The sequence below is a fragment of the Brachyistius frenatus genome, unplaced genomic scaffold, assembly GCF_029030835.1.
Source record: "Brachyistius frenatus isolate BFR_SWC_R1_liver_20210118 unplaced genomic scaffold, ASM2903083v1 Contig_10, whole genome shotgun sequence".
NCBI lineage: Eukaryota > Metazoa > Chordata > Actinopteri > Embiotocidae > Brachyistius > Brachyistius frenatus.
Window position 1 is genome coordinate 6,612,990 of NW_027210609.1, and position 27,929 is coordinate 6,640,918.

At 38.6% G+C, this 27,929-nt stretch overlaps 2 protein-coding genes and 1 long non-coding RNA gene across 4 annotated transcripts; 2 read left to right on the plus strand and 1 right to left on the minus strand.

Annotated features, from left to right (window-relative positions):
• The first annotated feature begins 263 nt into the window (after positions 1-263).
• On the plus strand, positions 264-1,563 carry LOC138616651 (adenosine receptor A1-like). The gene is made up of 2 exons (XM_069691111.1): positions 264-630; positions 899-1,563. Exons 1-2 carry the CDS (start codon positions 302-304, stop codon positions 1,545-1,547), a joined length of 978 nt encoding a protein of 325 aa, XP_069547212.1. The 5' UTR covers positions 264-301; the 3' UTR covers positions 1,548-1,563.
• On the minus strand, positions 1,438-10,302 carry LOC138616652 (uncharacterized). The gene is made up of 2 exons (XR_011310604.1): positions 9,712-10,302; positions 1,438-3,407 (listed from the first exon to the last, which is right to left on the minus strand). It is a non-coding gene; the product is annotated as an uncharacterized lncRNA (long non-coding RNA).
• Positions 10,303-14,800: 4,498 nt separating this feature from the next.
• Positions 14,801-26,572, plus strand: LOC138616649 (tubby-related protein 1-like). 2 transcript variants are annotated; one of them, XM_069691108.1, is made up of 14 exons: positions 14,801-14,818; positions 15,426-15,480; positions 18,536-18,668; positions 18,782-18,892; positions 19,048-19,173; positions 22,609-22,728; positions 22,907-23,083; positions 23,170-23,252; positions 23,383-23,547; positions 23,769-23,881; positions 23,995-24,103; positions 24,233-24,331; positions 24,654-24,825; positions 25,458-26,572. In XM_069691108.1, exons 6-14 carry the CDS (start codon positions 22,683-22,685, stop codon positions 25,589-25,591), a joined length of 1,098 nt encoding a protein of 365 aa, XP_069547209.1. In that variant the 5' UTR covers positions 14,801-14,818; positions 15,426-15,480; positions 18,536-18,668; positions 18,782-18,892; positions 19,048-19,173; positions 22,609-22,682; the 3' UTR covers positions 25,592-26,572. The 2 variants fall into 2 exon arrangements, with proteins under 2 accessions (XP_069547209.1, XP_069547208.1); XM_069691107.1 differs by lacking the exons at positions 14,801-14,818; positions 15,426-15,480 and adding an exon at positions 15,688-15,820.
• The last annotated feature ends 1,357 nt before the right edge of the window (positions 26,573-27,929 follow it).

The following is a 27,929-nucleotide window of genomic DNA, read 5'->3' on the forward strand; positions in this document are numbered from 1 at the left end:
GACCCACATAATTTGTTGCAACTTGCTTTTAGCTCGATTTTTCTGTTTATCGTTCGACCAGGCAGAGAATTAAAGGTTAAATGCTACTTGACAATGACAAACAAATACATTATTTAAGCCTACAAAATCAATTGCTTACAAAATGTTCAAGAATGTTTCAGAGGGTGTCATCAGTTAGAAAAAAAACAACTGACTGTGGTTAAGGACTTCCTCAAAGGTTTCACCAGAATGAGATGAATGATAAAGGGCTTGGCACACTCGGTTACGCTGCTGTTAAACTTCAAACCAGGTGGAAAGCAAAATGAATACAGGAGAAGGAATTTACACATTCTTGGAGGTGCTCATCGCTATCGGCTGCTGTCTGGGGAACTTGCTGGTGATTCTGGCGTTGTGGATGAGTAAAATCATCCAGCAGCCCACCTTCTGCCTTATCGTTTCTCTGGCTGTGGCTGACATTATAGTCGGCTGTGTGGCCATACCGCTGGCTGTGGTGGTGGACGGACATGTGAAGACATCCTTCCACATTTGTCTCTTCATCAGCTGTGTGGTCATTCTGTCGACCCTCGTTTCAGTCCTGTCTCTGCTGGCTATTGCCGTGGACCGTTACCTCCGGGTTTACATCCCTCTCAGGTGGGACCTTTTCTGGATTATTAGTTGTGCAAAGATCACAGCTAGGCATGTCTATAAATCATAAGCTTTACATTTTTAGCCATTTTCTATCAGCCTCAGTTTTGACCTTTTTGAATGGCTTACTCTGCTAAAAGGTTCTGATGTAATGTACATCGTTACAATGACGTCATTAGTTTTTAATACAACTTTAAATTCTGCTTTGCATTTTTTTTTACACTGGTCAGAAGATACCATTTCTGTCACCAATAGTTTATATTTTTCTTCACAGGTACAAAAGGACTGTAACCCAGAGACATTCTTGTCTTGTGGTAGCAGCATGTTGGCTCGTCGCAATACCACTGAGTTTTGCTCCCATGTTCGGATGGTACAACCATGAAACTTTGTCTAAATCAGCCAATTCTACAATTGTCTGCCAGTTTATAGCTGTCATCCCCTTGTCATACCTGGTTTACTTCAACTTTTTTCTCTGCACCTTGACACCTCTCTTGGTGATGACTGTACTGTACAGCTATGTCTTCTGTACTATTCGAGGAAACCTCAGAGAGAAACCAGGCGGCGGTGCCCAGAAACCGTCTGAGAACTACCTAAGGAAAGAAAAACACCTTGCAGGATCTCTGTCTCTGGTGTTGGCCCTGTTTGCCCTGTCCTGGCTCCCTCTCCACATCATGAACTGCATTGCTTACTTTGGTAAGCTGAATGATGTACCAGAAATAGCTTTCTATGGTGGCATCCTGCTTTCTCATGCTAACTCAGCTGTCAACCCGATCGTGTATGCATTCAAAATACAAAAAATCAAGACAGCGTATCTGAAGATCTGGAGACAGTGTATTTCATGTGCAGCAGAAAGTCAAGTCTCTCAGACAAGCCAGACGACAGACAACAACCCCAGCAGTAATAGTAAGTCTGACCAACAATGAGTGAAGACCGATTTCCTTTTTTGTATGCTTCTTTATTCTTAAGGACCAAGTTTGATTGACTGTTGTCCTAAAACATTTGATATATTATGTGCAATAATCTGTACATTTGTATGTGCTGTATATGTGGGTGAGCACAAATGTCTGTCTGTGTGTATTGCGAAAACCAAGTTTCACATCGTTATTTTTTTCTATTTCTGTTCCAAGTTCTAGTTCTTTGTGTTCATTACAACAAAATGTGCACTCTGTTTTTCGTGTTACATGCAAATGATACATAAAAAAAAATATGTAAATAAACTGGTTATGATAAGTTATTAAACCCGTTTTGCATTTGTTCTGACTGCAGCAGGCATGTGTCACTCAGCTGTATGACTTCTCAGTAGGTTGTGCTGTTATGTTGCAGTCTAATACAATATCACCACAGGCACAATCTCACAACAAATACTGGACCTGTTGAACCAGTCGTAGCATTTATTGCAGACCTGTACAGATGTTTTCTGGTAAGGTCTACAATATCAAGCTGTTCTTTCATCGTTAACGAATAGCAATGTACAATACATTGTACAGCTTTTGTTATTTGGCTGGTTCTGGTTTTATTGTTATTTTTAACAGGCAATCTTATTAGTAAATATTTTAATTCAAATGTATGCATGTGTTATACTGTGTTAATCCCAGTGTGCACTAAGAACAGTCATCACTTAAAACCATGAACTCATCTTTGTTCTCTGCCCTCCTGAGTTGGCTGGCCATCTCTCTCAATGCCTCGCTAGCGGCATTAATATATTTATTTAATTTTAAAGCCATTCTGGATAAACATCTCTCATATCTTAAATTTATTTCATAGAAATCTTCCAATATTAATCTTAAATCATGAGACAGAGATGGGAAAGAAAGCTCCCAGGCTTTCTGCTGCAGAAACTTTGAATGGTTTGCAGAGGCACGTGAAAGAGCTCGGTACCCCAGGCTGAATTCAAGGCTGTCGTAAACTGTATGATGAACGATGTCTTTATTTTTACCTCTGATTTGAACTAATTGTAGCTATCTGAACAATGACGGTTGTTGTTAATCAACAGTTTCTTTCATTTCCTCACTTTTAAAACTCCTCACAGCTTTATATTCTGCTTTACATACAGTATGTGTGACCCTGATGTTAAATGAATCTGTGGATTGATGTTTCTTTTAGACAGTATTTCACTTCCAACTCACTGAGTGTGCAGACCAATGTATTTTATAACTTGTAAACTATTTTACACAGAAAACACCAAATATGCATTTACACAATTCAGGTCCCAAAGTCTACATCATTTTCACAGTAATGTTAGTCTTTGGCCACAAGATGGGACCAGAGGGGCAACTTCATCACTTGAATCGGGAAGACTCATTCCAAACACTGATTGTACCTCTCAAGGAAGGTAATAGACTGTATAGTTATCACCAGAGTAGGATTTACTCCATCCCACAAACTATACAACCTACTACCTCACCTTGCTAGGCTCAACTTTGAGCACATATGAATATCCTCAAAAACAAGAGTTTGGTCATTGTGTTTCAACTCCCAAGTTATCATAGTAGACCAATTCCACGTCTGGTAAATATATAAAGTCGTCGTTGTGTCCACAGTTCCCACTCCACAGGTGTGGGATGGGTTATTTGTCAAACATTTACGAGGTCCTTTATCCATGCAGCTTCATCATTCGTATACAGGCTTCAGCATCACAGCAGATTAACCTGTTTCCTTAGGAAAGACAGTAGATTGTATAGTTATCTCTAAAGGAGGACATAAACCCCACAACTATTCAATCTACTACCTCAGCCATAAGGACAGATAGTTTTGTAGGTAGCAGTGGAAACTTGTCGGTCAAACTGTGGGAGACAAAGACAGAATAAGTGAATTTTTAGATGTCAATATTCACCCGGGAGAAACAGTGGTTGAAAAATAATCCATTCTGAAATGTGACGGTTTTACCACATCTAGTAATTTTAACAAGGTTGTCTTTTAAATAATTCCCTGTAACTAGTAAACATTTATTGTAATTTCTTTAGCTGTGAACTACTAAAAAAAAAAAAATAGCAGTAAAAATATGCACACATACATTTTTCAAATACACCCCCCTGCCATGGAATAAGGCAGTCTGGTAACAGATTTATCAGGAATTACCCTTTAAGAGCAGTTTCATCTTTGGACACACCAACACTGTAACCTGAGCTGTAAAACCAAGGCTTGGTTCACTATAGTGCTAATGTGTTTATGTAAGTGATACACTGTATCTGACCTCTTGCACCTGGCAAATGTATTTAGCTTGTGTTGAAGAACAAAAAGTGACAGGCATACCGTACATTTGCTTATGCTGGATATGAGCAAAAGAAATGCCACTTCGTTAACAATTTCTGTCGCCATGGAAAGTGTGGCAATTTGTGCAACCCTGCAAAGGAAGAAATCACTTACATTCTGAAAAACTGGTACATAATGACGACCAACAGTGCCAGGAATTAGTCCCCATTTACTCTAAAACTTGGCTTAGGTCTTTCCAGGTCGACTTTCAGACAGGCAGAAACAGTACTTCAGTTTCATCACGTCTTCCCACTAATGTCCCTTCCCTACAATCAAAAAGTAATGTAAAGCAAAGGAAGAAAAATAGAAAATGGCAGTACCTCAGCCATTTTAGGGAGTTGTTTGGCACCCGTACCCAACATCTGTGGTGCAACCTGTTAACTGCCTCCTCCTTGCAATCCCTGTACATAAGGTAGACTCTGTATTTGTTTCCAAAAGTTTGTTATAGGGAATGTTGAGAGTAAATTAAAGGATCTGCTTGTCCCTAGCTTATTTCAGAGAGTAGATTGTTGGCAATTCTCGAATGTTTGCCAAAAATCCTGTTATTTTTGTTTTTGCTTGAGATGGTTTAATAGAGGAACTGAAGGTTTGACTTCAGAAATTGCCCTTTTTGCTCAGTGTGAAAGCCACTTCAAGTCCATTGAAAAAGAAGTCTGTTTACAGTGCCAGCTAGAGTCTGGGACACAAGCTGGGGAGAGCTGTCCAAGCCCAGGCAGACCCATGCTTTGGCAGTAATGACTGGGCCCAGACACTGTTATGGTAGACGACTATGGTCAGCCCATGCAAAGGCTGGGACGCTTTGCATAAATTAGCATGTGAACCATGGTGGCTGAAAAGCAGCTGGGCTGTTCATTAACATTCTGAATTCCTCTTTGGCCCAATTAATGGCGACAGTGATTGAAATGTTTTGGCAGCCTGTGCGGCTGTGGTGGCAGGGCATGCTCATTGGGGCAGAATAAAAAGACAGTGGGGCATTAGAGAGTGAGAGGCCTTAACTGAGATGTTGAATTAATTAGACGGTAAATGGTATCAAACTCTTGTAATGGGCAGGCCAATGCAGAGGGAATGTAGTGAAAGCAACAATCGAATAAACTTTTCATCCAAGAAAAGTGGAGGGGAAACCAAATTTGCCGTGGTACTGTGTGATTCCTTGGTGAAGCATTCATAATTTCTAGAATAATTCAGGATGGACACCAGCTTAACGAGCTACAATAATAATGTAATGTAACTTACACCACAAAATGGACAGAGGAAATATTACTAAAAGTTCCTTCTTGGGTTTTAAGCATCTAATATGCTATTTTCATCTCCGGTTGTTTCAGTCAGCATGCGACACCACCACCACCGCTGCATCATGTAGCATGCTGTGTGAGTGATGTGACTGGCATCTCTATTTTTCAGAATAATCCTATCTTTAAATTGTTGTTTCACTAAAGTCCCCAGTGGGTTTCAAGCATCCGTTTTCTGAATTGATTTGAAGATAACACAGATATTACATTTTTTTTTTTCCATACCCGGAAATGATGGTTCGACAGTCTGTCCAAAAGCTGCTGATGATTTTAAAATGGCTGCTCTGTTGTTGATCCATAACTTTGATCTAAATCGCAAGTCAGAACAATCAGCATGCCAATAAACATATCACTGATATGCTTATTCACTGTTGCTTCAGATAGACATGCCCAGAGCAGCTCGTTGTGCTGTGCTAAACATCCAACTTATTAACAATATTTGTGTTGTCAAATGCTCAGGAGCCAAACAACTGAGTATTTAGTAAATGAAGGCATAAAAAAAATACCCATTACAAATTGGCGCTGGTCCACGATGATCGGCGAAATACGGGGGACGACTGTGAGGGAAAAGACTGAGGTTGGTTCTCTTTATGCGGCTCTCTCCAATATTTGGTGCCAAGAATTGGGCATTGTCTGCCTGCCAAGCTGAATCTCAATGAGACAAAAGTGGGTGATGTCGTGGATGCAGCATGGCAGAACCCATCAGTGAGGGGGAGGAGAGCATTGGCAGCCAAGCAATGAGACGATGCCATGTCAGAAAGGGGGTATGATACCACACAATAAGGTATGGTGGTGGCGTAGCTTGCTGCCAGATGCTCAGTGCAGTGTCCTTGCTATGTGAGCTAGGTGGTCACACATGTAGAGAAAGGTCCATTGTTCCATAAGCAGACTTTGTCCATATGTTGGACAAGTGGCTATGTTTCGAATGAGCCTGCGGTTTTAGTCTCATGATGCTTCCTGATCCTGTTTAATAAATTGAGGCCACGGGAGGTCATATCCATCTGGCGGGCAGTAACGGTCAAAATGTTGACGTCTTTATTTAAATCGTAACTACCAAAATATGCATGTCGACTGTTTATCAAATGACTGAGCTATCCTTTCTAATTCTTCCAAAAAGTACTTGGTAACTAGGAGCAATTATATCCAGTCTTCCTACACTTATATTCACTGACATTTATTACATCGTAACAAGTAACAATCGTTGAACCCCTTAGATTGATTGTGTGACCCCTCGTGGGGATCCAGACCCCAGACTGTGAACTACTGGCCAACACAATTCATTATCTGGTCCTAATTGGAAAGGAAATGAATCCCTTCTGTATGTCAGAGCTGCGTTAGATGGACTGGCTTTGTTTTTTGACTGTCAGCTCAAAGCTCTAGTAGAAAAAAAATGCCAAGTCCCTATAAGTGGTAAATGCCCAGATGTGAAGGTAATTTCGTGTGGACTTTGACACCTCCTGTTACTCTATCATTTATTATGCCACTTTTAAGATAAACACATTACTGCTCCAGTGACTCAGTGTTTCCTGAATGAAGGGCAATGAGACACAAACCTTCAATCAAAATGGCGGCCATTTACTGCATTAGAAATGCTCTCGTAAGTTATTCCGATGAGAGTCACTTTAGCGAACACAATAAAATCAAACTTCTGGCCCTGCTTAACTTATCTAACACGATAACAGAATCATGAGACTTTAGTTCAATTTCAGGTCTTTTGAAAGTGTCACTGGGCAACATTTTTACTTTAGCCATTTGAGTGTCTGTCACAGTTCATTTTATATAACAGTCAGCATGATGATATCTAAATGAGTAATACTTAATAACGTATTTATTTTCATGTTAGTTACTGTTATTTTGTTGTAATCTGATCAAAGTAGAGCATGTTGGTAGGACAGTACCTTTAAGGCGTGCGGGTGATGATTTCAAGCAGGGTTTTGTGATATGGTATTTTAGTAACACAAAACCTTCCCTTGAGGAATAAGTGAGAATTATGTACAGACTCGACTAAAATAACCTTTTCACCACTGCTATGGCTGGTACGGACAACTTGCACTTAAAATATGTTCATGTTATTATGCGGAGTAATTTAATGTGCCTAGTGTGGGTTTGTTTATTTCATTGTGTTTTGTTACAGTGTTGAGGCAGAAGACTGTCATTTGTTTTTCATATTTTGTTTCGGGCTCTGAAAGTTTCCCCTCTCTAGACCTGTATCCTTTCTGCTGTGCTTATTGACAGATAGATCTTTATATAGGCTTTACATGTGGTGACATTCTTAAGAGACCTGAGTGGAAAAAAAAAAAAAAGTCTTTGTAAGTACTTTTTAATGGTTTGTGTTCGTCAAAGTTAGCTGCTGGGTATCAGCACAGTGTGTCTGAGAGTTTAGATGATCACAGGGTAGTATTTGAAAGTTTTTTCAAGTAAACTATTGTCATGTGTGGATCTACTTTGCTAATAAAACCTGTCAATATAATATTCCACAGAGATTAAGACAAATACCAAGACACTGAGGCCCATCCAGGAAGATCTCAAACAGCTTTTGCGCCAAAATAGAATGGGTTCAAGTGGTAGTTTATGTATAGTGGAAAGGGTTGGATCAAGTGCTGTTTATATCCTACAGAACTGTTTTGCTCGCAGGAAGAGTTGAATGTGTGTAGTGTGACCTGATAAAAGCGACAACCAGAAAGAGACTTTGATCCCGGTAACCACAGTCACTCCAACCGTGGGGAGGAGAGACACACAAATAGCTGAGGATATGGCTTTCCAAACAACATGCCATCAAGCAGCATAACAAGTTCATCTGAGGAGAACTGTGGGGTGGTGGTGGTGGTGGTGTGGGGGAGGGATGTGAGTTCATTTTCTCTCTCTTTGCAGTCCTCCCTGCGCCCTCCCACTTTTTTTTTTTTCTTCATTCACCCTTTCTGTACAGTACAGTATGCAATAATCTGTTATCACACTCTCAAGCACAAAAGCTTACTCGACTGTATGCAGACAAAACTACACAACTTTACAGGCTAGGATATGCCAAAATGCTTTGACAGTCAAATTCGCGATAAGTCTGATTCATACAAGAGTGTAATCGGAAAATAAAAAAAAGAATGATTTTCTCGTAGATTTAATCAACTTGAATATTGTTGGTTTTATAGCGTCAGTGGTTAAAAAAAAACAACCCACCAAACAAACCCAATAAGCTTGATCTGAAACTGAGACTCTGTAATCTTACAAGCCCCTTCATGTATAGAACAGTGCTTGCAACAGAGGGATCTGGTTCATACTGGTTTATGAACAGGTCTATCAAACAGCAGCATTGAAAAATACAGGAATGATCCAGTTTGAACGCATGTCATTAAAATCACTTTTTTTTTTTAGATGTTTATTCCACCGATGTAAGATACCTTTTTGTTTTGTGTAAAGATAGATGGCGAACAGTAGCCACAGTACAGCTGAGGGGTATTTGAGGTTGCCTTTGGTTTCAGATTTTGTGCACTTACGTTGCAAGTCTGCGACACAGAAATGAATGCCTTTTAGCACTTAAATATAGAGGTAATAATCACTTTTAATAGGGTTTGTTCGAACCACTGAAGTTGCTTCGTAGTTGAGGCTGTGACTTGCTGTAAATTATACCAAAATGTTGCTCTTTACTGCTGCCTTGTACTTTAAGAGGTCGTAACACCTATTACAAATTCGTATTACTTTGGGCATGTGCTTTAATCAAACAGTGCTCTGACGTAAACAGACTTTTAGCTGCAGTAAGTGTATAAACGCTTCGGTAAAAATGTCCATTATTTCAACCGAATCCCGATGTGTTTCAATCGAACAGAAAAGCTTTACATGTAGGCATTGTGTTCGGTGCAAGCAAAGGAGAGACACGTGTACAGTGTGGAAGGTGAGAGTAAAAGAAGTGTAAACAAATACAGGGAGACTTCAGTACAAAGAGGAATATAAAGGCCCAAACAGAAGCAGAATCAAAAATGAGAAAATACCTGAGTTTTTTTTTTTGTCAAGATCAGGGTAGTGTTCACCCGCAGACAATAAGGCCGTGGTGGGGACGACAAAAAAAAAAAAAAAAAAAAAAAAAAAAAAAAGGCGGGTTAAAAAAGGAGACAAGAATACATTTCCACATCCCTCTCTTTTGCTTGCAAGACGAGGGAAAGGCTGAGGACTGTACCAGCAAGCAACCCCACTCGAACAGGGGCTGGGGCTTGAGAGCAGTTTTTGGGCCATGCCCTCCTCTCTCCCTGCCCACTTTAGCCCTGCTGCCAAGAGGGAGAGACAGCTCAGAGAAAGGGAGGCAGGAAAATAAATGCTAAAGTCACAGAATTTTGCTTACATGCTAAATGTCATGCATCAAGGCAGAGCTTTTTTTGTTGTTGTCATTTTTTTAGTCAGAATCGACGTGTAACTCGCCTCTTAAAGAGGAATAGTCATGTGAGCTGTAGATTCTAGGTCAAGAAATAGACATCTTACTTGACTGAAGGATTAGTGGCTGCTAGAGGAGAAAGAGACAGAGAACTGAGCTTGGGTAAAGAAATCAGAAGTGAGTACTTACATGCTGTCTTGAAACAAAGCCAAAAGGTTTGACAGATTTATCTGCAGTTGGCCAAACAATTCAGTGCCAGATAGCATTTCAGACCAAATGAGTTAAAGCCTTTTGTTAGCAGTTGGCATCATTCCCAGATAGTACATGCCTCGCAGTTCCCATTTTCGGTAGTCGCTGTGGACGTCTTTAGTTGTTCTGCACCTGCCTGTGTGCTTATTCAGATTTGCTTCACAGCAGAGAAGAGAATGGTCGCCCCTGAGATTCTGATTTAATTTGATCTTAGCAGTGAATGGAAGCCACTGTTTCCTGTCAATATAACAGACCAAATGAGTGGTCTGGGATGTTTACGACAATACATCCGCAAGTAACAAACTGTGTTGGGCAACAGTCAGGGCCAGTCTCTGGAAAACAAGCAAATCCAAACTCATGTTTCACATGGATCGTCACCAAGAAATGAAAATCACTGGAATAATCCGATGTTTCAGTCCTGAACACAGCAGCAGCGCTTTTATGTTCATGTGTTTCCATGCCAAGTGTGCCACAAACAATCCTCAGTATCTTTCCTCAGGCAATATCCAAGGCAGCTTCCTGTGTGACGTCACTGACTCTTCGTTTTTTAAGCAATTAGTTTCTCACATACACTTTAAATCTTTTCTTCTTTCCAGGGGCATTTCTGTTGATATTGTAGGAAAAAAGACAAGGAATTAGCAAAGAAAACCTGCATGAATCACATTGTTGACATCTCAGCCAGGTCGAAGAAAAAGGAGAGGAGCTGCAAACTCTGTTTACAGATCTTACTCTGTCTTTCTCTTCCTGCCCGTGAACACTGAGCTTGTAAAAGTTTCAGCTGGGAGGGTTTGGGCCAGCCTCCATTGGCACCGTTTCAAAAGAGCACTGCCTGTTTCACAAAAATGGACGGGGAGCAAGCGCTGGCTTTTTTTTTGCACTCTCTCCCGCCACTTTCTCTCCAGGGGACTCTCTAAGGGCAGTGACTTCAACTCTGTGCTCTCAGCTCGTGCAGGCTCTTTCCTTAAGGCATCAGTTCATCTGTTAAAGAGACACTGTAGTTTAGATCTCTCCAGACAGTCTGGTCTCTCTCTCACAGAAGCCCTGAGAGTAGGAAATGCAAGCTACAGCACTATTTCCTGGCTACTTCGTCCTCCATTTCAGATGTGTGTCAAGCTCTCAGGAAGGCTCAGCACTGCTTGTGTTACAGTTCACACAAGCTTGTGGCTGCTGTCTTTTTTTTTTTCTGCTCGTAGTGGCTCAGGGATTCTCATCTAACCTTCCACTTTTGCTTCCTTCTGAAGACTTTATAGCCTCTCAACACTTTAGCACTCAAGAGTTTTTTTCTTGCAACTTTTTCACAGAATAGTTTTGAAGATTAATGCACTCAAAGATCGGAAGTGCCCAAGTAGGTTTATGTTCTCAATAGTTTTACAGACGGTAATATAACCTTAAGTCGTTTTTTTTTTTTCCCTCTCATCTATCAATGAATTAGTGCTAGACCCTATGATTTTATTGTCTCATTATAAAGACTGTCAGTACAGGTGTCATACACAGAACAGACTTCTCTGAGCAATGTGTATTGCATTGCCGTGGGTCATACTTATCCTATAGAGCTCATAAATTAACTAATGAGGGAAATCATGTCTTCATTTGTTACCTCATAAGCACTTAATCATGTTGGAAATGTCAAAAAAAATTGAAAACATTTAAAACCCTTCCATTTTGTGTACAAAACACCGACCCCTCGCACAGCTACCTATGCAGTTTTAAAAGTGTGCCAAGATCACATAACCCACTTCACGCTGTAAAAAGTATTAGAATAAATTCTGAGGTCTCTCCCCTGACTCCTTTCATCTAAGAGTCTGCTTACAGTACAACCATCCCAGTGATGTCATCACCTCCTGACTGTGCATTGTGCACATCACTGTGTCAGCTCTAATGTTTTTCCTCTTGTCAACTTGTCTGTTGTAGGTCAGTAAATTCAAGTTTTCTATTTTGTATAGCCATAATATGATCCCTTATTATCTAGATCAGAAGATTTTATTACCAAGAATGAGATACCAGAGAGGCTTGGGAGTGAGGGAGTGCTCTCAATTTGCTCCTTATTACATTTGGTACATTGCTGCTTGAGCCTTAAAGGCAAACTTTTTGTTTTCAGATTGTCTCTTTTCTTCTCACCAGGTCAACCCTGGTGTGTGGTGCAGTGAGGAGCACGTGTACAAATAAAGAGATCGTTTTGTGTTGAGGGCAAAGGAAAGTTGATAGTTTAGACCCTGAGACAACAGCACACATTTCTAATACCAGTTTGTAAAGCCGGGATGGGGACCACCGGACCAGGGGCCGTTCAGTGGGCCTCATACCTCATCGAATGTAATGATTAACTTTTTTAACAGTACAGTTCTTCAGTTTTGCTTTTACTGAAGCATATCTTGAAAATCTGAAGTGGCTTATGAAACTAAATATTGTGGCCAGTAAGGCTGTTGGTCCACCATTTTGCATTGGAGCGAAATGTCTTTATAATTGCCTGATGAATTACCAAAAGTAACTATGAAATTAGGTCCAGCCATTCACAGTCCCGTCCATTCAGGATAAACGCTAAAGATTATTGTGATCTTCTGACTTTTTATGTATTGTTACCAACAGGTTAAAATTTCCACTAACTGGTGTTAAATCAATAATATAAATGGTAAATGCATAAATGGTATGATATGATAATGATGGATCTTGATACTTAATTTTTTTTGATAGTAAACCTTTGAAATAATCAGCTTGGGAGGATTTATTTTATATCAAGCTAAATTAAAGTTAAATTCAGTAGGGGAACATTTTGACTGCTACCAGCTTTGCTATACTAAAAACACTTGTGTGCAAACGTTTTAAAGTGAAATAACAGGAGTCAAACAGGATGTGTTTTGGAATTGTGCAGGTTAAGTTTGTGAGTTTGGATCTATGTATAATCCAGTGACTATTTTTGCTCCTGAATAGCATCTTTCCATTTTTATTGAATATAAGAGACCTCCTGCTATTGTCTTCTTTACTACGTGACCACCTTTCTTGAACAATCCCTCCTTCGGGAATACGGTCATTTCGCCCGTCTTCATTGTTTGTGCTTCCTGAGATATGGGCTCTCTCTGAGTTGATGATTCACCCGGCCTTACAGTGCCACCAGGTTCACGTCCCCACCAACGTGCTGTTTCAGCACTAAACCCCATGGGTGGACTAAAATATCATCATCGTACCCCCTCCTTAAACACAGGTCACTGCCAATGGAAGCTCTACCTTTATGTATTTAACATAATTCTTCCTGGCTTAGTGTTTGCACAACTGCTTTGAATGGTCCCCATTTCACCATAAATTTGATTAATGTGTTTTCATTTCATTCAGGCTTGTTGTTACAGTTGTTGGTATAGTAAGAGCTAGTTTTATAGATGCTCTGGTATACTCTCTAACACTGCTTCTCATTGCTTGAACAATGTTTACCATCTTGCTCGCAGTCATAAAACATAACTGACATGAAAATGGATCGGAGGCACGCTGTATGGGAAACACATTGTGCTTTCTGTCTCTTTAAGATCGTGATGGGTTCTCTGCTGCTCCCTTGAGGTCAGTGGCCTTCCTTAGGCCGCCTGCCAACTGCCATGTTTCTGTCAAGCATTTGCAGAAATGCCAGCAAAGCAGTTAGTCTAGACCCCCTTTCAGCAGTCAGCAGGCTTGACAGCGTGAGCAGCACTGCGATGCAGACAGACAAAGGGTCTGGCCTTATAAAACTACAAAACACATGCCTTTTTCTTCTTTATTTCCCATCACGTGTTAGTGTTCACTTCAGCTGTAATTACTCTCCTCCCATCTCCTCTGTGAGCTCTCCGACTGACTGTTGCCAGATAACACTTAGAGAAAGGGAGTGAACGTGTAGAAAACCTCCTTTTTGATGGACAAACATGCTTTTAACTAAAGTATACATTTTGATTATTGTTGAGGTTCAATCTGTACTTTTTTAAAAACATGATGGTGACTAATTAAATTACAGTATCTCCATGTGCCCCCTGGTGCCTCACAGCTGCTCCATGCATTGTGTTTTGTCTGTTGGGGAACAGCAGCATCTGGTGGTTGAATGAGGAAATCACACTTTGTTTTTAATGTTGACACTTCTTTTTAAACCCCTATTGATTAAGTGATGGGAGGGAGGAGACCGACCTCACTTGCCATGTTTCGCTGCATCATCCGGCTTCACATTCCAAGTCAAACACAGGTTACTGAGCTGCTCCATTAGAGAAAATGGAGATGAGATAAGGCATTTTGTCTATAGTGTTGTTTTTTTTTGTTGCCATTTCTACCTGGAATTTTCCAGCTCGCAAATAAACCACAGGACTTCTGGTTATAAACCTTCCATAATTTTAAGACCGGAGTTAATTTCATCCTTGACCTCTGTTGTCTTGATGCAGTTACACAGTCCTGTACTAAAACTACATTTAATTGCCCTAAATCTGTCTTAGTTTCCCCCTGTAAACCACAAAAAGTAATGTTTCTTTTTCTTGGAACCCTCCACAGTCTCTCTCTCTCTCTCTCTCTCTCTCTCTCTCTCTCTCTCTCTCTCTCTCTCTCTCTCTATATATATATATATATATATATATATATATATATATATATGTGTGTATATAAAAAGCTCCTAGAAATGCTCACAGACGGTGAAAAGGTGATTAGAGTAATCCCAGTTGAAGGGTCAGGATATCCTGGTTGTGTGGTAGTGGATTGGGGGGACCCGTTGCTTTGTGGAAAATCCTCTTAGAAGTTGTATCATGTGACCCCTCTGTAGGCTTTCAGGGTGTTTATCGAGCCTTGTGGGCATTCACATGCTGGATGGAGACAATCGCACTGCTGCTTGAAAAACACACAAAAAACACCACCCACCTGGAAGTAGTATATGTGCCAAAATTTGCATGATTTTTTATTTTAATTCTGATTACATACAGATTTACATTCAGGTGATTTGTGCTGGATATCATTCAGCCAGTCTTTCTCATAACGTCAAAAACTGGATGTAACCTCTCTCCTCATCACCCATGCCTCTCCACAATCACATTGTGAAAGAAGCCTGGACAAATGACAGGTATGGTACTGTACTATCAACATTACTACATAACAACATAGAACTTTGCAAATGTATTTGTCGTGCAAGCATTTTTGAATGTGTTGGATATCCTCCTCGTGCCTTCCATTAGTTCTGCCTCAGGCTTTGTGGTTTTCTGAATGGTTATTACTGCTTTACCACACCCACTTTCCACTCATGCTAGCCAAGTGGTGCTAAACCAATAAGTAGCGAGGGGAAGGTTTTTTTGTGTTGCTCTGAGGCAGACTTACTTAGGCCCAATTCTCATACCCCTTGTGACCTGTTAACGTAAGAATGACACTACGGCAAGGATAAGATGACAAGCTTTTGATAGCCTTGATTAATTGTGTCAGTTGTTATTTTAAGCTCAAATGCCCAAGACTCACTGGTTCAAGCTGCTTCTTCAAGCAGGTTTTATATAATATAAAACTCAACATCTTTAGTAAGTATCCTCAACTGTTGGACTCAAATGATGGAACAAACTATTAACTGATCAAAAAAATTAAAACAATCACAAGTTTCAGTCCTTCTCCAGATCACACATGTATAATAAGCAAGTGATTTAGATTTTGTTAATAACATGTATTTCTCTTTGCTTTTGACTCAGGACCCGGAAGGATGAATATTCTGCTTCTGGCTCTATCCCACAGCCACAGATCCAGGTAAATCTAAATTAAGTGCATCTTACGACAGCTTTGCTGCAGTCAGCGCTGGCACGAAAACCCTGAAAACAAAAAAAATGTTGTCGTTTCCTGACCAGATATGACATAAGTCTTCTCCCTCCTCCCAATCCTGCTTTGGTTTCTCCCGTTGACGTGCTTCTTCAGAGCAGATGGCTTTACACATAAATCCTATTAACAACTTTCTGCTGATGGAGACGGTGTGAGCACAAACCTTTCTCATTCTTTCATTATCTCTCCTGAGAAGCCTACTTTTTTTTATTTTCTGAAAAGAACAGGTGGTAAGGCTGAATTTGGAGACCACGCCATGTCTGCAGAGAAGGTAAAAGGATGGGAATGTGGTTTTGTGGATTTCGAAAAAGTATATTTTCAAAAAGACTATTTTTAGGGGTTTTTTCAGCTGCTTTTATGACATCTGTTGATACTTGATGAGTCAGAACTATTTGCACAAATTTCCTTTATAAGAGTGATTTAACACTTTTGCAGGTTTCATAACATCATTGGACTGACTGCAAAGTTTAGTGTTGGGTTGCTATGCATTTGTGAGGCAGTTTTTGGTCTTAAATTTCTGTTTGATATGGAATACTCAAGTTGTTTAAGTTTACCTCTAAGGCATTTGGGGGAAAAAAACATTACGTAGGAAATAAACTTTGACCCACATGTGAGGTAACTGCTAATGCCTGCACAGGAAGTTTACCATTGGACAGACACAGTTTATTTAACAGGGACCATAGACATGACTTCAAAACCAGAATCATCTCTGTACGAAGCTACTGAATTGGTCGCCCCAATGTCAGGCATTAACTTGCATCTCAATTAACAATGTCCAAGATTATGGAGCTCCTCTGCCAGACAATATATCTGCAAAAGCATGGATGAGGGATTGAAATTAGTCAGTAATCCAGCCACCCAAACCACTTATAGTGCAGTGACATCCAAACCAAACGCAACTGCCACAGCATTTCCTTCCTTTTGCCATTTCCTCCTTGAAGGCCTGCCATAATTACTTGAAAAAAAAGATGTATTATTTTCACATGTACTGTATCAACAATTCCTCAGCTTTTAAGCTTAACAGTCCAGCAAATCTTCCATCATCAGATGCAGAAACAAAGCCCATGTCTTTGTTCCTTTTAAACAATATGTAGGGGTTAGAGGTGATTTTCCTTAATTAGGTCACTGTTCAGAATTTACAAAGCAATGCAAAAAAAGACTTCCAGGTGCATGTTTTTTGGAATATATGCTGTGATCAGAGTAAAAACTAAGCATGCTGTGTGGCAGTAACAAGACAAAAAGTTTCCTCAAAGCGTCTTCAAAGTTCTGGACAGAAAAGAAGTTGTTGGTAAATACGTGGAAACCTACAAATAATTTGTAAGTGCTATTTACAATTGACAGTTATGGACAAATAGGGCCATTTGGGTCGAGTGTGGCGTTATATTTAACAACTTTAATGAAACCATCCATCGCAATATGACAAATATCAACTCTGCTGCTGTGGATTTTCTGTGGACATAAATAGTCCTCCATCGATGCAGGATCTACATCTAATAGGATTACCGTTACTGTCTCTGCTGTCTGCAATCATACTGACCTCATTCTCCGTGACTCGAGACAGTGACACGTTGTTCATGTCAGTTTGTGCAAAGGTTGTAGTCCTTATGAAATGTCAGGTAAAAACACAACTACGTTCCCTTTTTATTTATTGTAACGTTTAAATATTTTACCACTTTGTTTGAGAATTGAGTTTTAAATCGTCATGTGGATAATGTCCTATAAGAAGACATAAATGGATATTATGGAGGAGGACTAAATGTCAGAGGCTAAAGCCCCCTTTCAACTTCAGCTTGTTTCTAGACTAAATTGAAGAGTTATTAGGAATTTCATTAAGACCAAATTTGTACATTATACAAAGTATTATGTATTAACAGACGAGTGTGAGCCAGTAAATGGATAACAAATTGACTTTAAAATACTATCCTATCATTTCTAGCGTCTCTTAACTCTCGTTGTATTGCCTCGGCATCTCAGAAGGCGTGATTGTTTCCTTAAGCAATGGAGTTGCTGTCTTCTGCAATACATTACCAAGTGTTGGCAAAACTGTGTGATTCACTGTGACTGTTGCTGTTATTTTATGTGTCTTGGTACTCAGTTGGAAGCCTGGCCAAGTTACATAAAACGGTTACAAAACGTGTTTGGTTCTTGTTTTTTATAGGTGTGAGTGTATGTTAGCGGAAAAATTTCCCCTTGCGGGATTAATAAAGTATCTATCTATCTATCTATCTATCTATCTATCTATCTATCTATCTATCTATCTATCTATCTATCTATCTATCTATCTATCTATCTATCTATCTATCTATCTATCTATCTATCTATCTATCTATCTATCTATCTATGTTACAAAACTGTATTATCAAAAATACTACATTGATTATTTGGTTAGAGAAAACACAGCATGATGTGCATTACATCATTGTTATTATCTCATCATGCCCTGTTTCTCTCTTCAATTCCTGTAGCTAAACCTAAATTCTTGTATCCATTTACAAATCATAAATATAAGTTCATACCAGTAACAAAACATGCAGCTTTGCCAGAAGCTGTTATGCCATTTCAGTTTAACTGTCTCACGGCACTGATTCAAAATAAATAAATACAATTTAAAGGGTCTAATTTAACGTAAAATTAAGAACTTTTGTTTTACAATACACAAAGTGCCAAATTAATTCAATTCAGCATAACACTGCAAGGGTTGTAGTAGTATTCATTTTAAACTAGTAATAGCAGAAAGAGAAAGCAGAAATGATATTATGATGATCATTTTCTTTTTATTCTGTTCCTACCCCTCGCTCCCCTTCACATTGGACTTTGTAATGGTGAGTCATTGTTATCGATAATAATCGTGTTGCTATTTTCACTTAATCTTTCAAGATATTTTATCCGTCTTGCAGTTTTCCTTTTGCTTTAGTTGTTATTGTTTCTTTCCTCGTCCACGATTCTCACTTCTAATCCCTTTTGTATCTTGAAAGAAAATCCATAGAAGCCGAAAAAGAAGAAAGAGGAGGCCAACGGCACAACAGAAGCCAAGTTGAAAGGAAGCGAGGCCAAACCCAAAAAAACAAAGACCAAGAAGAGTGAAGATGTAGCCGAAGAGGACAGTTCTGCCATCCAAAGTGAGAAATTTGGACAATGATAACCAACTATGATGTATTTATTCACTTGACTGGACTCTCTACTGTGATCTACCCACAATGGTCACATGTCTGTTTTCTTATCAACACTATAGATGGAAAGAAAGTGAAGAAAAAGAAACCAGAAAAAGACAAAGAGGGACCAGAAAAAGAAAAAGAAAAAGAGCCAAAGAAGAAAGCAAAAAGTGCTCCAAAAAAGAAGAAAGGTGAGACACTAATGACTGTCCCCTCAACAAAAACACATCAGATTGTTTTTTAAACTTGGCCTTCTGACCATTAAGACCTTTAAGTTTAACTACATTTCCTTTCCTAAACTATTAATTTGAATGTCTAGTCCATTGAATGTTTTCCATCACCGCAGGTTCAGATACAGACGACGACGATGAAGATGATGACGACACCCCCAAAAAGAAAACGAAGAAAAAAACGACAAAGGACGGCTCTCCGTCTGAAAGTTCTGGCAAAGAAAAGAAATCTAAATCTAAAGGTATGGCAACAGGCATCCTCACTGTGCTCAAAACAGCAGTGATACGACCAGGTTGTTGTTAAGAGGATTACATGGTTTTATTGTGTCATGGTGAGTGAGGGAGTAAGCGAATGGAAACAATGACTTGGCGGCAGAGGCAACAAAACACATCAGTTAAGTGAGTGGTTTGCCTTAAGTAACTGTGGAAAATGTAATTAAACATGACAACAGCCAAGTCCTTAATTTTGCCTAACATTTACAGTTGTGGAAGTCCCCGACTCAGGACTGTTTAGACTTGTGTAGCACTTTTACTTCCAAGGGGGAGGCACTTGAGTAGCCAACAAGTTACACTGAAACAATACTTTTTTTTTTTTTTTTTTTTAAGGTGAAATATCTAAATTACGGGGGGATGTGGGGGCCTGTTATGGGTCACAGTGTTTTGGTCCACACCGTTGTATTTCAGCAACTTCGGTGCTGTGATTACAGATTCAGTCAGTTTACTACTTTGATCCAGATTGAAATTACCCAACAACTATTGGAGGAAGTATCATGAAATATTGTACAGATCTACTTGGTCCCCAGAGGCTGAGGCTTACTAACTTTCGTTATCCACTGACCTTTTCCCCTAGCATTGCCAGCTCTTTGTACTTCATGAAAAATTACAATATCTATGCAATTTTTGTTTGATTTTACTGAGAATTTTATAAAAATTCCAAAATGATGTATTACTGAACTATAAACATAGCATTTTAGTTGTTTTTTTTTTTTTTAGTAAAAACTGGATTACAGTGTAATTTGTAATATATTTGGTGATCCTTTAGCTTTTCATCTTGTGCCATTATTAGATCCTAATTGTCTTAATAATGACTAAATATCTGCAAAATTAGTGACATTTGCTCTAGCCTCAGCAGAACTGTGTGCTTATTGCTAATTTACAAATATTACTGTGTGCTAAAATTCTAAACTAAGATGATAAATATGGCAAACAGTAAATGCCTAATCATTAGCATGTTAACGTTATCACTGTAAACAAGTTAAGGTGCCAGAATGAACATTTTGCTTAAGTCCAGTCTCTCAGAGCCATTAGCAAACACTTATTGACCGTATATCCTCTGCACAGGTCCTTAATTCATTCAGCCTGCATCTGAACAAAATCTTGTCAGCAGTAATGTCAGTAATTCTTTCTTTCATAGGATTCTGACTCTCCTGTTTCTCCAGACTTTCACAGTGTGCTGAGTTGTAACTTGATGTTACTCATTATTCTTTTGAGTAGAGCTAAAAATGAACTGATTATCAGTGTAAAGATGCAACTTTAAAATGATCCTAGTTGTCACCTGAATATAGAATTACTGTGTAATTTAACCTGGAGTGTTATTGCTCATTTCTATTATTTTGGTTGGATTGTCTCCAGTGCTTTTGAGTTCAGCTCTCAGATCAGTCATTTCAGTAAAACCTGTGCTAACTTGTGTTTGTGGCTCGCTGCTCCTCCTGTAAAGGAAACGAAAGAAAAGTGCTCTGTTTCTGGTAACCGTGGAAATAGATGAAGTTATACTATATCTCTGGCATACTTTATGTTCTGAGCTATGGGAATATTGTTGTATAACTGCTGTGGGGAGCTTTCTATGTTTTATTATTTCAGAACCATTTCAGCGTTCACCTATCATTCATTTCTAAATCGAAATTGTGTTCTGTTTCTTCAATGCAATTCACGTGTAGTAAATAACAGGAATACTAAGGTTTGTCTCCACATCTGTAAAAGATTGATCGTGAGAGTTTGAATTTATATTGAGTAACATTTCATCTGTTGTGAACTCATCTGTTGTACCACATTTAAAATATCAAAATAATTTTGTTAATTCAGAAGTGAGAATTATATGAACACAGAGTAGGTTACACTTTATCTGAAGACATCTTCATGACTATTTGTTAGATATTTTATATTGAAATGTAGTTCCAGTACCATTTATAAACAGGTTAACTCCTGGCTCTGCACTTCATTATAATTTGCAATCTAAGAAATTAGCCTTAATCTCTAAAGCACTAAAGTTTAGAACATATTCCCTTTGGCTTTTCAAAAACCCCAAAAAAAGCTTTGATATAGCTATAACCGATATCTTTATATTAATAACACATTAGATGACTACTTGTTTGTGAAAAAGATTATTCGTGGTAACAAACCCAGAGAGAATCATTGGATCCTTATATTCATCTCAAATCATTGCAGCATTTTAATGTCTTGCACCTTATTGTTTTGGTTTTTCTGTCAGAGAAACAGTTTTTTTTCAAACATTCTTCCCATAATGTTGATTTCAGTTGCACCAGGCAAATGTTAACCTACTGTAAGCTACCCAGACAGCCACAAACTGCAACATAGTGAAGAATTCAACATTCGCCATTAAATTGCTTGATCATTATCTCAGGACTCAGGACAGAGCTAAAAATAAACAACCTTTTGCCAATACATTACCTTATCAACTTAAAACGTTATAATAAGTAGTTCACAGTTTGTCTCTGCTGCCCAAAACTTGTACTGCATGTTTAAAATGTAACAAACTGTGAATTTATTGAAATTTCTTTCAACTCAGTTTGACGTGATTTCTTTCTGTAAGGACTGCCACAGTCATGTATCAGTCAGACTGAAGGAATTTCATACCTTTTGATCAGCTGACAGTTAGACAAACAAGTTCAAGTCGTTTTTACCAATGTGACCAATGTAAGTACTCGGCACTGTGCGCTTTCAATCTCTAAAGTTCAATATTGCCAAAAACATACAGGTAGCACCAAAATCTTTGAGAAGTCATTAGTCAGCATGTCTAGAGCAAAGGGATGTTGGAACAGACTCGTCATTATGGAACCAGTTTTGAGAGCAAGCGTTGACAGTATTGTGAGTGTAATTGAGGTTTTGAGGACGCAAGACTTGTGCCACTAATTTGAGAAAGGAATTTGACATCCCTCACCTCAATGTCTTTCAAGTTGTGCCCTCTGAGTTTTGGCATCTTGGATCCTTTGTAAGTATTCTGACAGCAGAAATATATGCCTGTAATGTCAGTCGACGCCCTAGTGTGGTCCATCAACTTTTTAGTCTAAAAAACCGTAAAAGGTACAGCCCTAACAGAAATCTAAAATATGGGCATCCTGGTGAAGTCTGAATCCCTCTCTCATTGTCAAGCTGTTAGAATCTGACACAACAGCTGGAAGAAACAGAGAGACCAGATTCCAGAGTGAGGAAACACAAATCAAGAGTGTTTGCTCAAAATTAGTTCTGCTGTTTCACATCTGTCCAGCTCGCAGGTTTTGCAGGCTAATTGACAGTGTAGATTTGGTTGGCAGTCACTCCAATCTGCTCTACTACATAAAAAAATAGGTTAGATTCATCTGTGAGCTCACACGACTCTAGTTCATCACATTCTAAGACAGATAACATCTTTTGAATTTCCCTTGTTTTTCATTTCTCAGAGGACAAAGAAACTGATGGAAAAGAAAAAAAGTCCAAGTCAAAGGAGAAAGACAAGAAAAAAGAACCAGCTTCAATGTTCCAGATAAACGGAGACAAAGACTCTAAAAGCAAAAAGAAAGGTGATTACTTTTTTGATATTTAAACTCTTTGGTTTGAACAGCATTCATTTTGATGCCAAAATGTGAAAATGTAGACTTCATTACAGACGATTAATTGTGTAGGGATTGACGGAGAACTCTGTAAGGGTTCTTACAAATGCAATTCAGCTAAATATCTATAAACCTGTTCATTGAGCAGCTGCCAAATCAAACAGTGATGACAGTGAAGAGGAGACAAAGTCAACCAAATCAAAGAAGAAATCCACTGCTGGCTCAACATCCCTGTTCCAGGCATCCACGGACAAGGACAAGGACAAGGACAAGGACAAGGACAAGGATAAGAACAAAGACAAAGACAAGAAGACAAAGAAAAAAGGCAAGTTTACTACTAAATTTGTCATCTGTTTGAGTCACTGACAAGGATGTATATACATCTATATACATATATGTTGTCTGTTTCAGCAAAGGGAGAAGAGAGTGATGATTCTGAGTTAGAAAAAGAAGAAAAATCTAAGAAGAAGAAGGGCAAAGGGAAGAAGAAAAAGGTACCCCACAATTCCCCCATGAAATAAGACAGACATTTTAGTCACTTTATGTATGTTACACAGGCAAGAAAGCATTTAATTTAATTGAGAGTGAACCATGTTGCAAAATGTACTTTTTCTTATTAATCAGGAGAGATCTCCCTCGCCTGAGATTGAGTTCGACAACCTGGAGAAGTTTGTGATGGATCCGGCTCCGCAGGGTGTGACTGTAAAATGTCGAGTGACTCGGGACCAGAGAGGGATGGATAAGAGCCTCTACCCTCTGTATTACCTTCATCTAGACAACGAGAAAAAGGTCTAGGATTTTACAGCTTATCATCCAAACCAGTGTCATGTAAAAACCCAGTAGTTTTTATATGATTTACAGATTTAGACCAAAGCAAAAAAAAAAAAATGCAGTTTTTCCACTTTTTTAATTATTTTAATTAGTACCATCATGGACTATTTTGGGGATTTGCATTCATCTATTTCTTTAATTGTAATAAGACTGCTTGTCTCTGTCATTTTTCCTTGTAGACGTTCCTGTTGGCTGGGAGGAAACGAAAGAAATGCGCAACTTCGAATTACCTGATCTCCATTGATGCCACCGACTTATCGAGAGGTGGAGAGAATTTTGTTGGAAAGCTGAGGTCAATTTCACTTTTCATTTAATAGCAACAAAAAATTTTTTTTTAATATCAACCACAAAAGGTATGCATTTGCTTCAGTTTTAATTCATTATGCTATTTTATACATTTCCAAGGTCAAACTTAATGGGGACTAAGTTCACTGTGTTTGACAACGCCCTGAATCCAGAAAGAGCTCTTCCAGACATGTCTAATGCACGCCAAGAGTTAGCAGGGATCATCTATGTAAGTCATTGTGCAGCTTACCATTCATCTACAGAGCATTTCACGAATCCTGTCGTCATGTTTTTGATTTGTTTTACCAACAGCAGTAGAAAATGTAAAAGTCCCGATTTTGCTCATTTCTGGTCTCAGGAAACAAATGTGTTAGGAATGAAAGGACCCAGAAGGATGACGGTCATCATTCCAGGAATGAACAAGGACAACGAGCGAGTACCACTCCGACCAAGAAATGTAAGATATATCATAAATGCAATAGAATAACAGACGGTAGGTAAACGCCAGGTAACAAGGGGTGATATATACAGTCCTATGCAAAAGTGACATGGGTGGGCTTACTCTGTTCAGTTACTTTACAGGTTTTTAGAGAATAAACAAATATGCATGTCCCTATAAAATACACGCAGAATATATATTATTTGAAAAACCTCAACACATGCACAGTGTCGATAAATTATTTCCATACAACTCACAGCTTGATTCATGATGTGTTTATTATCAGAGCAGCACAATGCCAGTGTGTTAAATCATATTAAAACGTGTCAATTCTTCGCAGGACTGTGACGGCTTGTTGATAAGGCACCAGAATAGAAGGATGGAAAATCTGATCGAGCTTCACAACAAGACGCCCGTGTGGAACGAAGAAACAGCGTCTCATGTGCTGAACTTCAATGGCAGGGTCACCCAGGCCTCCATCAAGAACTTCCAGATAGTTCATAGCAAAGACTGTGAGTACTGTTTATCCGCCCACTGATAAAGGCAAGCATTCCTGTTTGATCACAACTACGTGTTAAAGAAATACAAAAGCAGTTCACAGGCAAGACACAAAACAACACAAAGAAAGAAGGCAGCGAAGGTCGGTTAGTTTAGTTAGGTCAGTTGTTTTTTTGTGGAGTTTTTTTCGGACAATGATGAGATTCAAATTGAGGAGTAAAGCATGAAAAACCATTTTGATGTCTCGTAACGACAGACATTGGTCATACATTTAAAGAACATTTTCTCATTTTACAGTTGTTTTCACAATTCTTCGCCTCACTTTTAGAAAAATAACAAAAACAAAACTATTTTCAGAGAATTCAAACTGCAAAAATTTGATTGAGTTCCTGTTACATTTTATTTTGACAGTAGGTGAAATACCAAGGCCATTTAGTAGCTTAGTTGCTGATCACAAAAACCCCCACATGACAGACTTATGGCTGACAGAAAAAGCGGGTAAACACATACAATAGTAACATTTCTGATTATTATCTGATATCAACCAGTCATAGTTAAAATTATTGGCTAGACAATATATACATCTATATCTACATGTTTAGCTTATCTACAACTCTTTTTTTAAACAACCCTTTGCTTCTTCCAGTGGACTACATTGTGATGCAGTTCGGACGAATAGCTGATGACATTTTTACATTGGACTTCAACTACCCGCTGTGTGCCACGCAGGCCTTTGCCATCGCACTCTCCAGCTTTGATGGTAAAATTGCTTGTGAATAACACAAAGATCCTTAGTTGTCTTCTCACACAGTTTGCAGCTTCCCCCCCGACTCGCATCAGACAGACCCACGTCTTTGGACTAGTCGACACTTCCGATGGTTCCTTGAATGCGGCAGTCCCTGCTGCAGCCTCGAAGGCTTTATGGGCATTTGAGTCCCTCCAGGTGTACAAAACAAAATCAGGCTGATATTATCATCTGATCTTGCCCGGCATGGTGCAGAAGAGTGCTGTTTTGTGTCTCGTAATTTAGTGGAAAAATCGGAATTTCTGTGAATCACAGAAAAGCACGCACCACTACGAAGGACTCCACTGTGGAGTTTATGAGGTTTTGAGGGGATGATGGTACGCCTCAATGAAGAAGGTGTTTCAAGATTATTAACATCATCAAAAGATGTTCAACTCTGTTTTATTTAGGCTTTGTTCTGCTGTATTGTAATTTATGATATGGCTGTATAGGGCCAATAATGTGACTGTGAAATGCAAACACACCGAAACTTAAATCATAATGAGAATATCTATTTTCAGAAAAAGTGATTTTAATTTGGAGAGTTATGTTCTGCGAGATATCAACAATCTCCACAAGTGAGACATAGTATCTTTGATAGCATTAAAATAATTAAATTACTTTTTTTTTTAAAGCTTATTAAATCTCATAACAGCTGTCTTACACAATGGACTTTTCATGTTCAGTGGCTGTGAAACCATTTCAGGTATATGGTATTTGTTAATGTAACGTGTAGAAGTATATCATTTTAAAAGAGGAGTGTTTTTAGTTTGAGGTATTTAGTGTTAATTTAACTTAAAAAGTATTAATAATGATTCGGTCTACATTGGATTTATTTGTTAGACATGTCTTTCGGATGTGGATTCATGTAGGTTTTTTTTTATTTATGTGTTTTTGTTATTTTCCTGAACACTGCCTTTGTTGCATTTCAAGGCTTATTGTAATAATGCATTCGAATTAAATTTCTTTGAAGTCAACTTGTACTACATAAATATGCTGACTGTTTTTGGCAACCTTTTCTTGTTTCCCACTTCACAACAATACAATAAACCCTTATAGTGTATGTATTATCAGACAGTCAGTGCTGCTCTTGGAATGACAAACTCCTATATAGGAGGAAGCCGCATCAATCCCCTTTTCAAGGCCTGTACAGTAGGTTTGTATTACCTGTAAGAATAACTCTAAAATATGTTTTATGACTGTATCATCTGCTGTGAGCATGCAGCTGGCAGATAATCAGACAGATTCCAGTTGCAAGTTTTGGAGACACCCACACTTTCTTTTTTCAGCAGTTGCCTGACATGTCGAGAGGAGCTTCGCTCAGAATGAAAAACCTGTTTGAACCAAGGGCCTTGAGAGTAAGTGAGAGGTGTGTATTCTGCCTCAACCTGCTCAGGCAGTTGTCCAAACTTGCAGATTAAATGAAGCCTGAAGCAGGCGGCTGCTCTGGACAGATGCTGTAAGGTGAGTTCTTCCTCCCCCATTGTCTTTTTTTTTTTGGACATGACTTCAAGCTAAACAACTGCCAACATTATTGTTGTCATTCTTGAACACTAATAAACGAGTTAGTCATTTGCACACCATAGTAATTCTACTTTTGTGTCTCAGTGATTAATGCGTGAACCTAAAATGTTGCAACCATGTTCTTGACCAACAGAAGGAGCTGTTGCTGGATAAAGATGTTTGGATCGAAGTTCATATGGTTTAAAGTGATTTACATTGTGTCAGTTGAAAGCTTTTCAGGATAACTTAGCCCCTAAATAAGAAAAACAGCAGCCTCTGTATTTTCTTTTGATTAATTGTATTGTATTTACATTGTAGTGTATGCAATTTGATTTACTGCATTTAAATAAAACTGCAAGTATATAATTGTGCAAGAGATTGATGTTTATGTGCAGTATAGTTTACAGGGGGGCTAGAAAACATGACAGCAGAACTATAAATATAATAAAATGTCTTTTCAAATGAATTGACACGGTAACAGACTTACTGATGGTTTTATGTGAACAAGGTTATGGTATGTTAGAAGAAACACTGAGATATATCTACTTAATTTAAGGCTAAGTATTAGTGCTAGAACAGAAACATATTACATTAAAAGTAAAAGCCCTGTGTTAAAATCACTATTTTGTGTCTGTCAGTAACATTTAATGATCATTCTGGATCTTAATAGTCCATCATACTTTGGTTTCGACCCAAAGCAAAAAAGCAACTTTCATCAAAAATATTCTCTTATTGTAAAATCAAGCAATTAATTACTCTACGCCCAAGATAAAACCTTAATAGCTTGGATTGACCCCTTTGTTTTCCCCTAAATTTGAAAAAAATATATCA

Excerpts from the sequence above, each read along its gene's own strand:
- LOC138616651 (XM_069691111.1), top strand. The coding sequence starts at position 302 with ATGAATACAGGAGAAGGAATTTACACATTCTTGGAGGTGCTCATCGCT. Across the intron at positions 631-898 it reads CGGGTTTACATCCCTCTCAG|GTACAAAAGGACTGTAACCC; the intron begins GTGGGACCTTTT and ends TTTTCTTCACAG.
- LOC138616649 (XM_069691107.1), top strand. Across the intron at positions 18,669-18,781 it reads GGACAGTTCTGCCATCCAAA|ATGGAAAGAAAGTGAAGAAA; the intron begins GTGAGAAATTTG and ends TCAACACTATAG. Across the intron at positions 22,729-22,906 it reads CTCTAAAAGCAAAAAGAAAG|CTGCCAAATCAAACAGTGAT; the intron begins GTGATTACTTTT and ends TTCATTGAGCAG.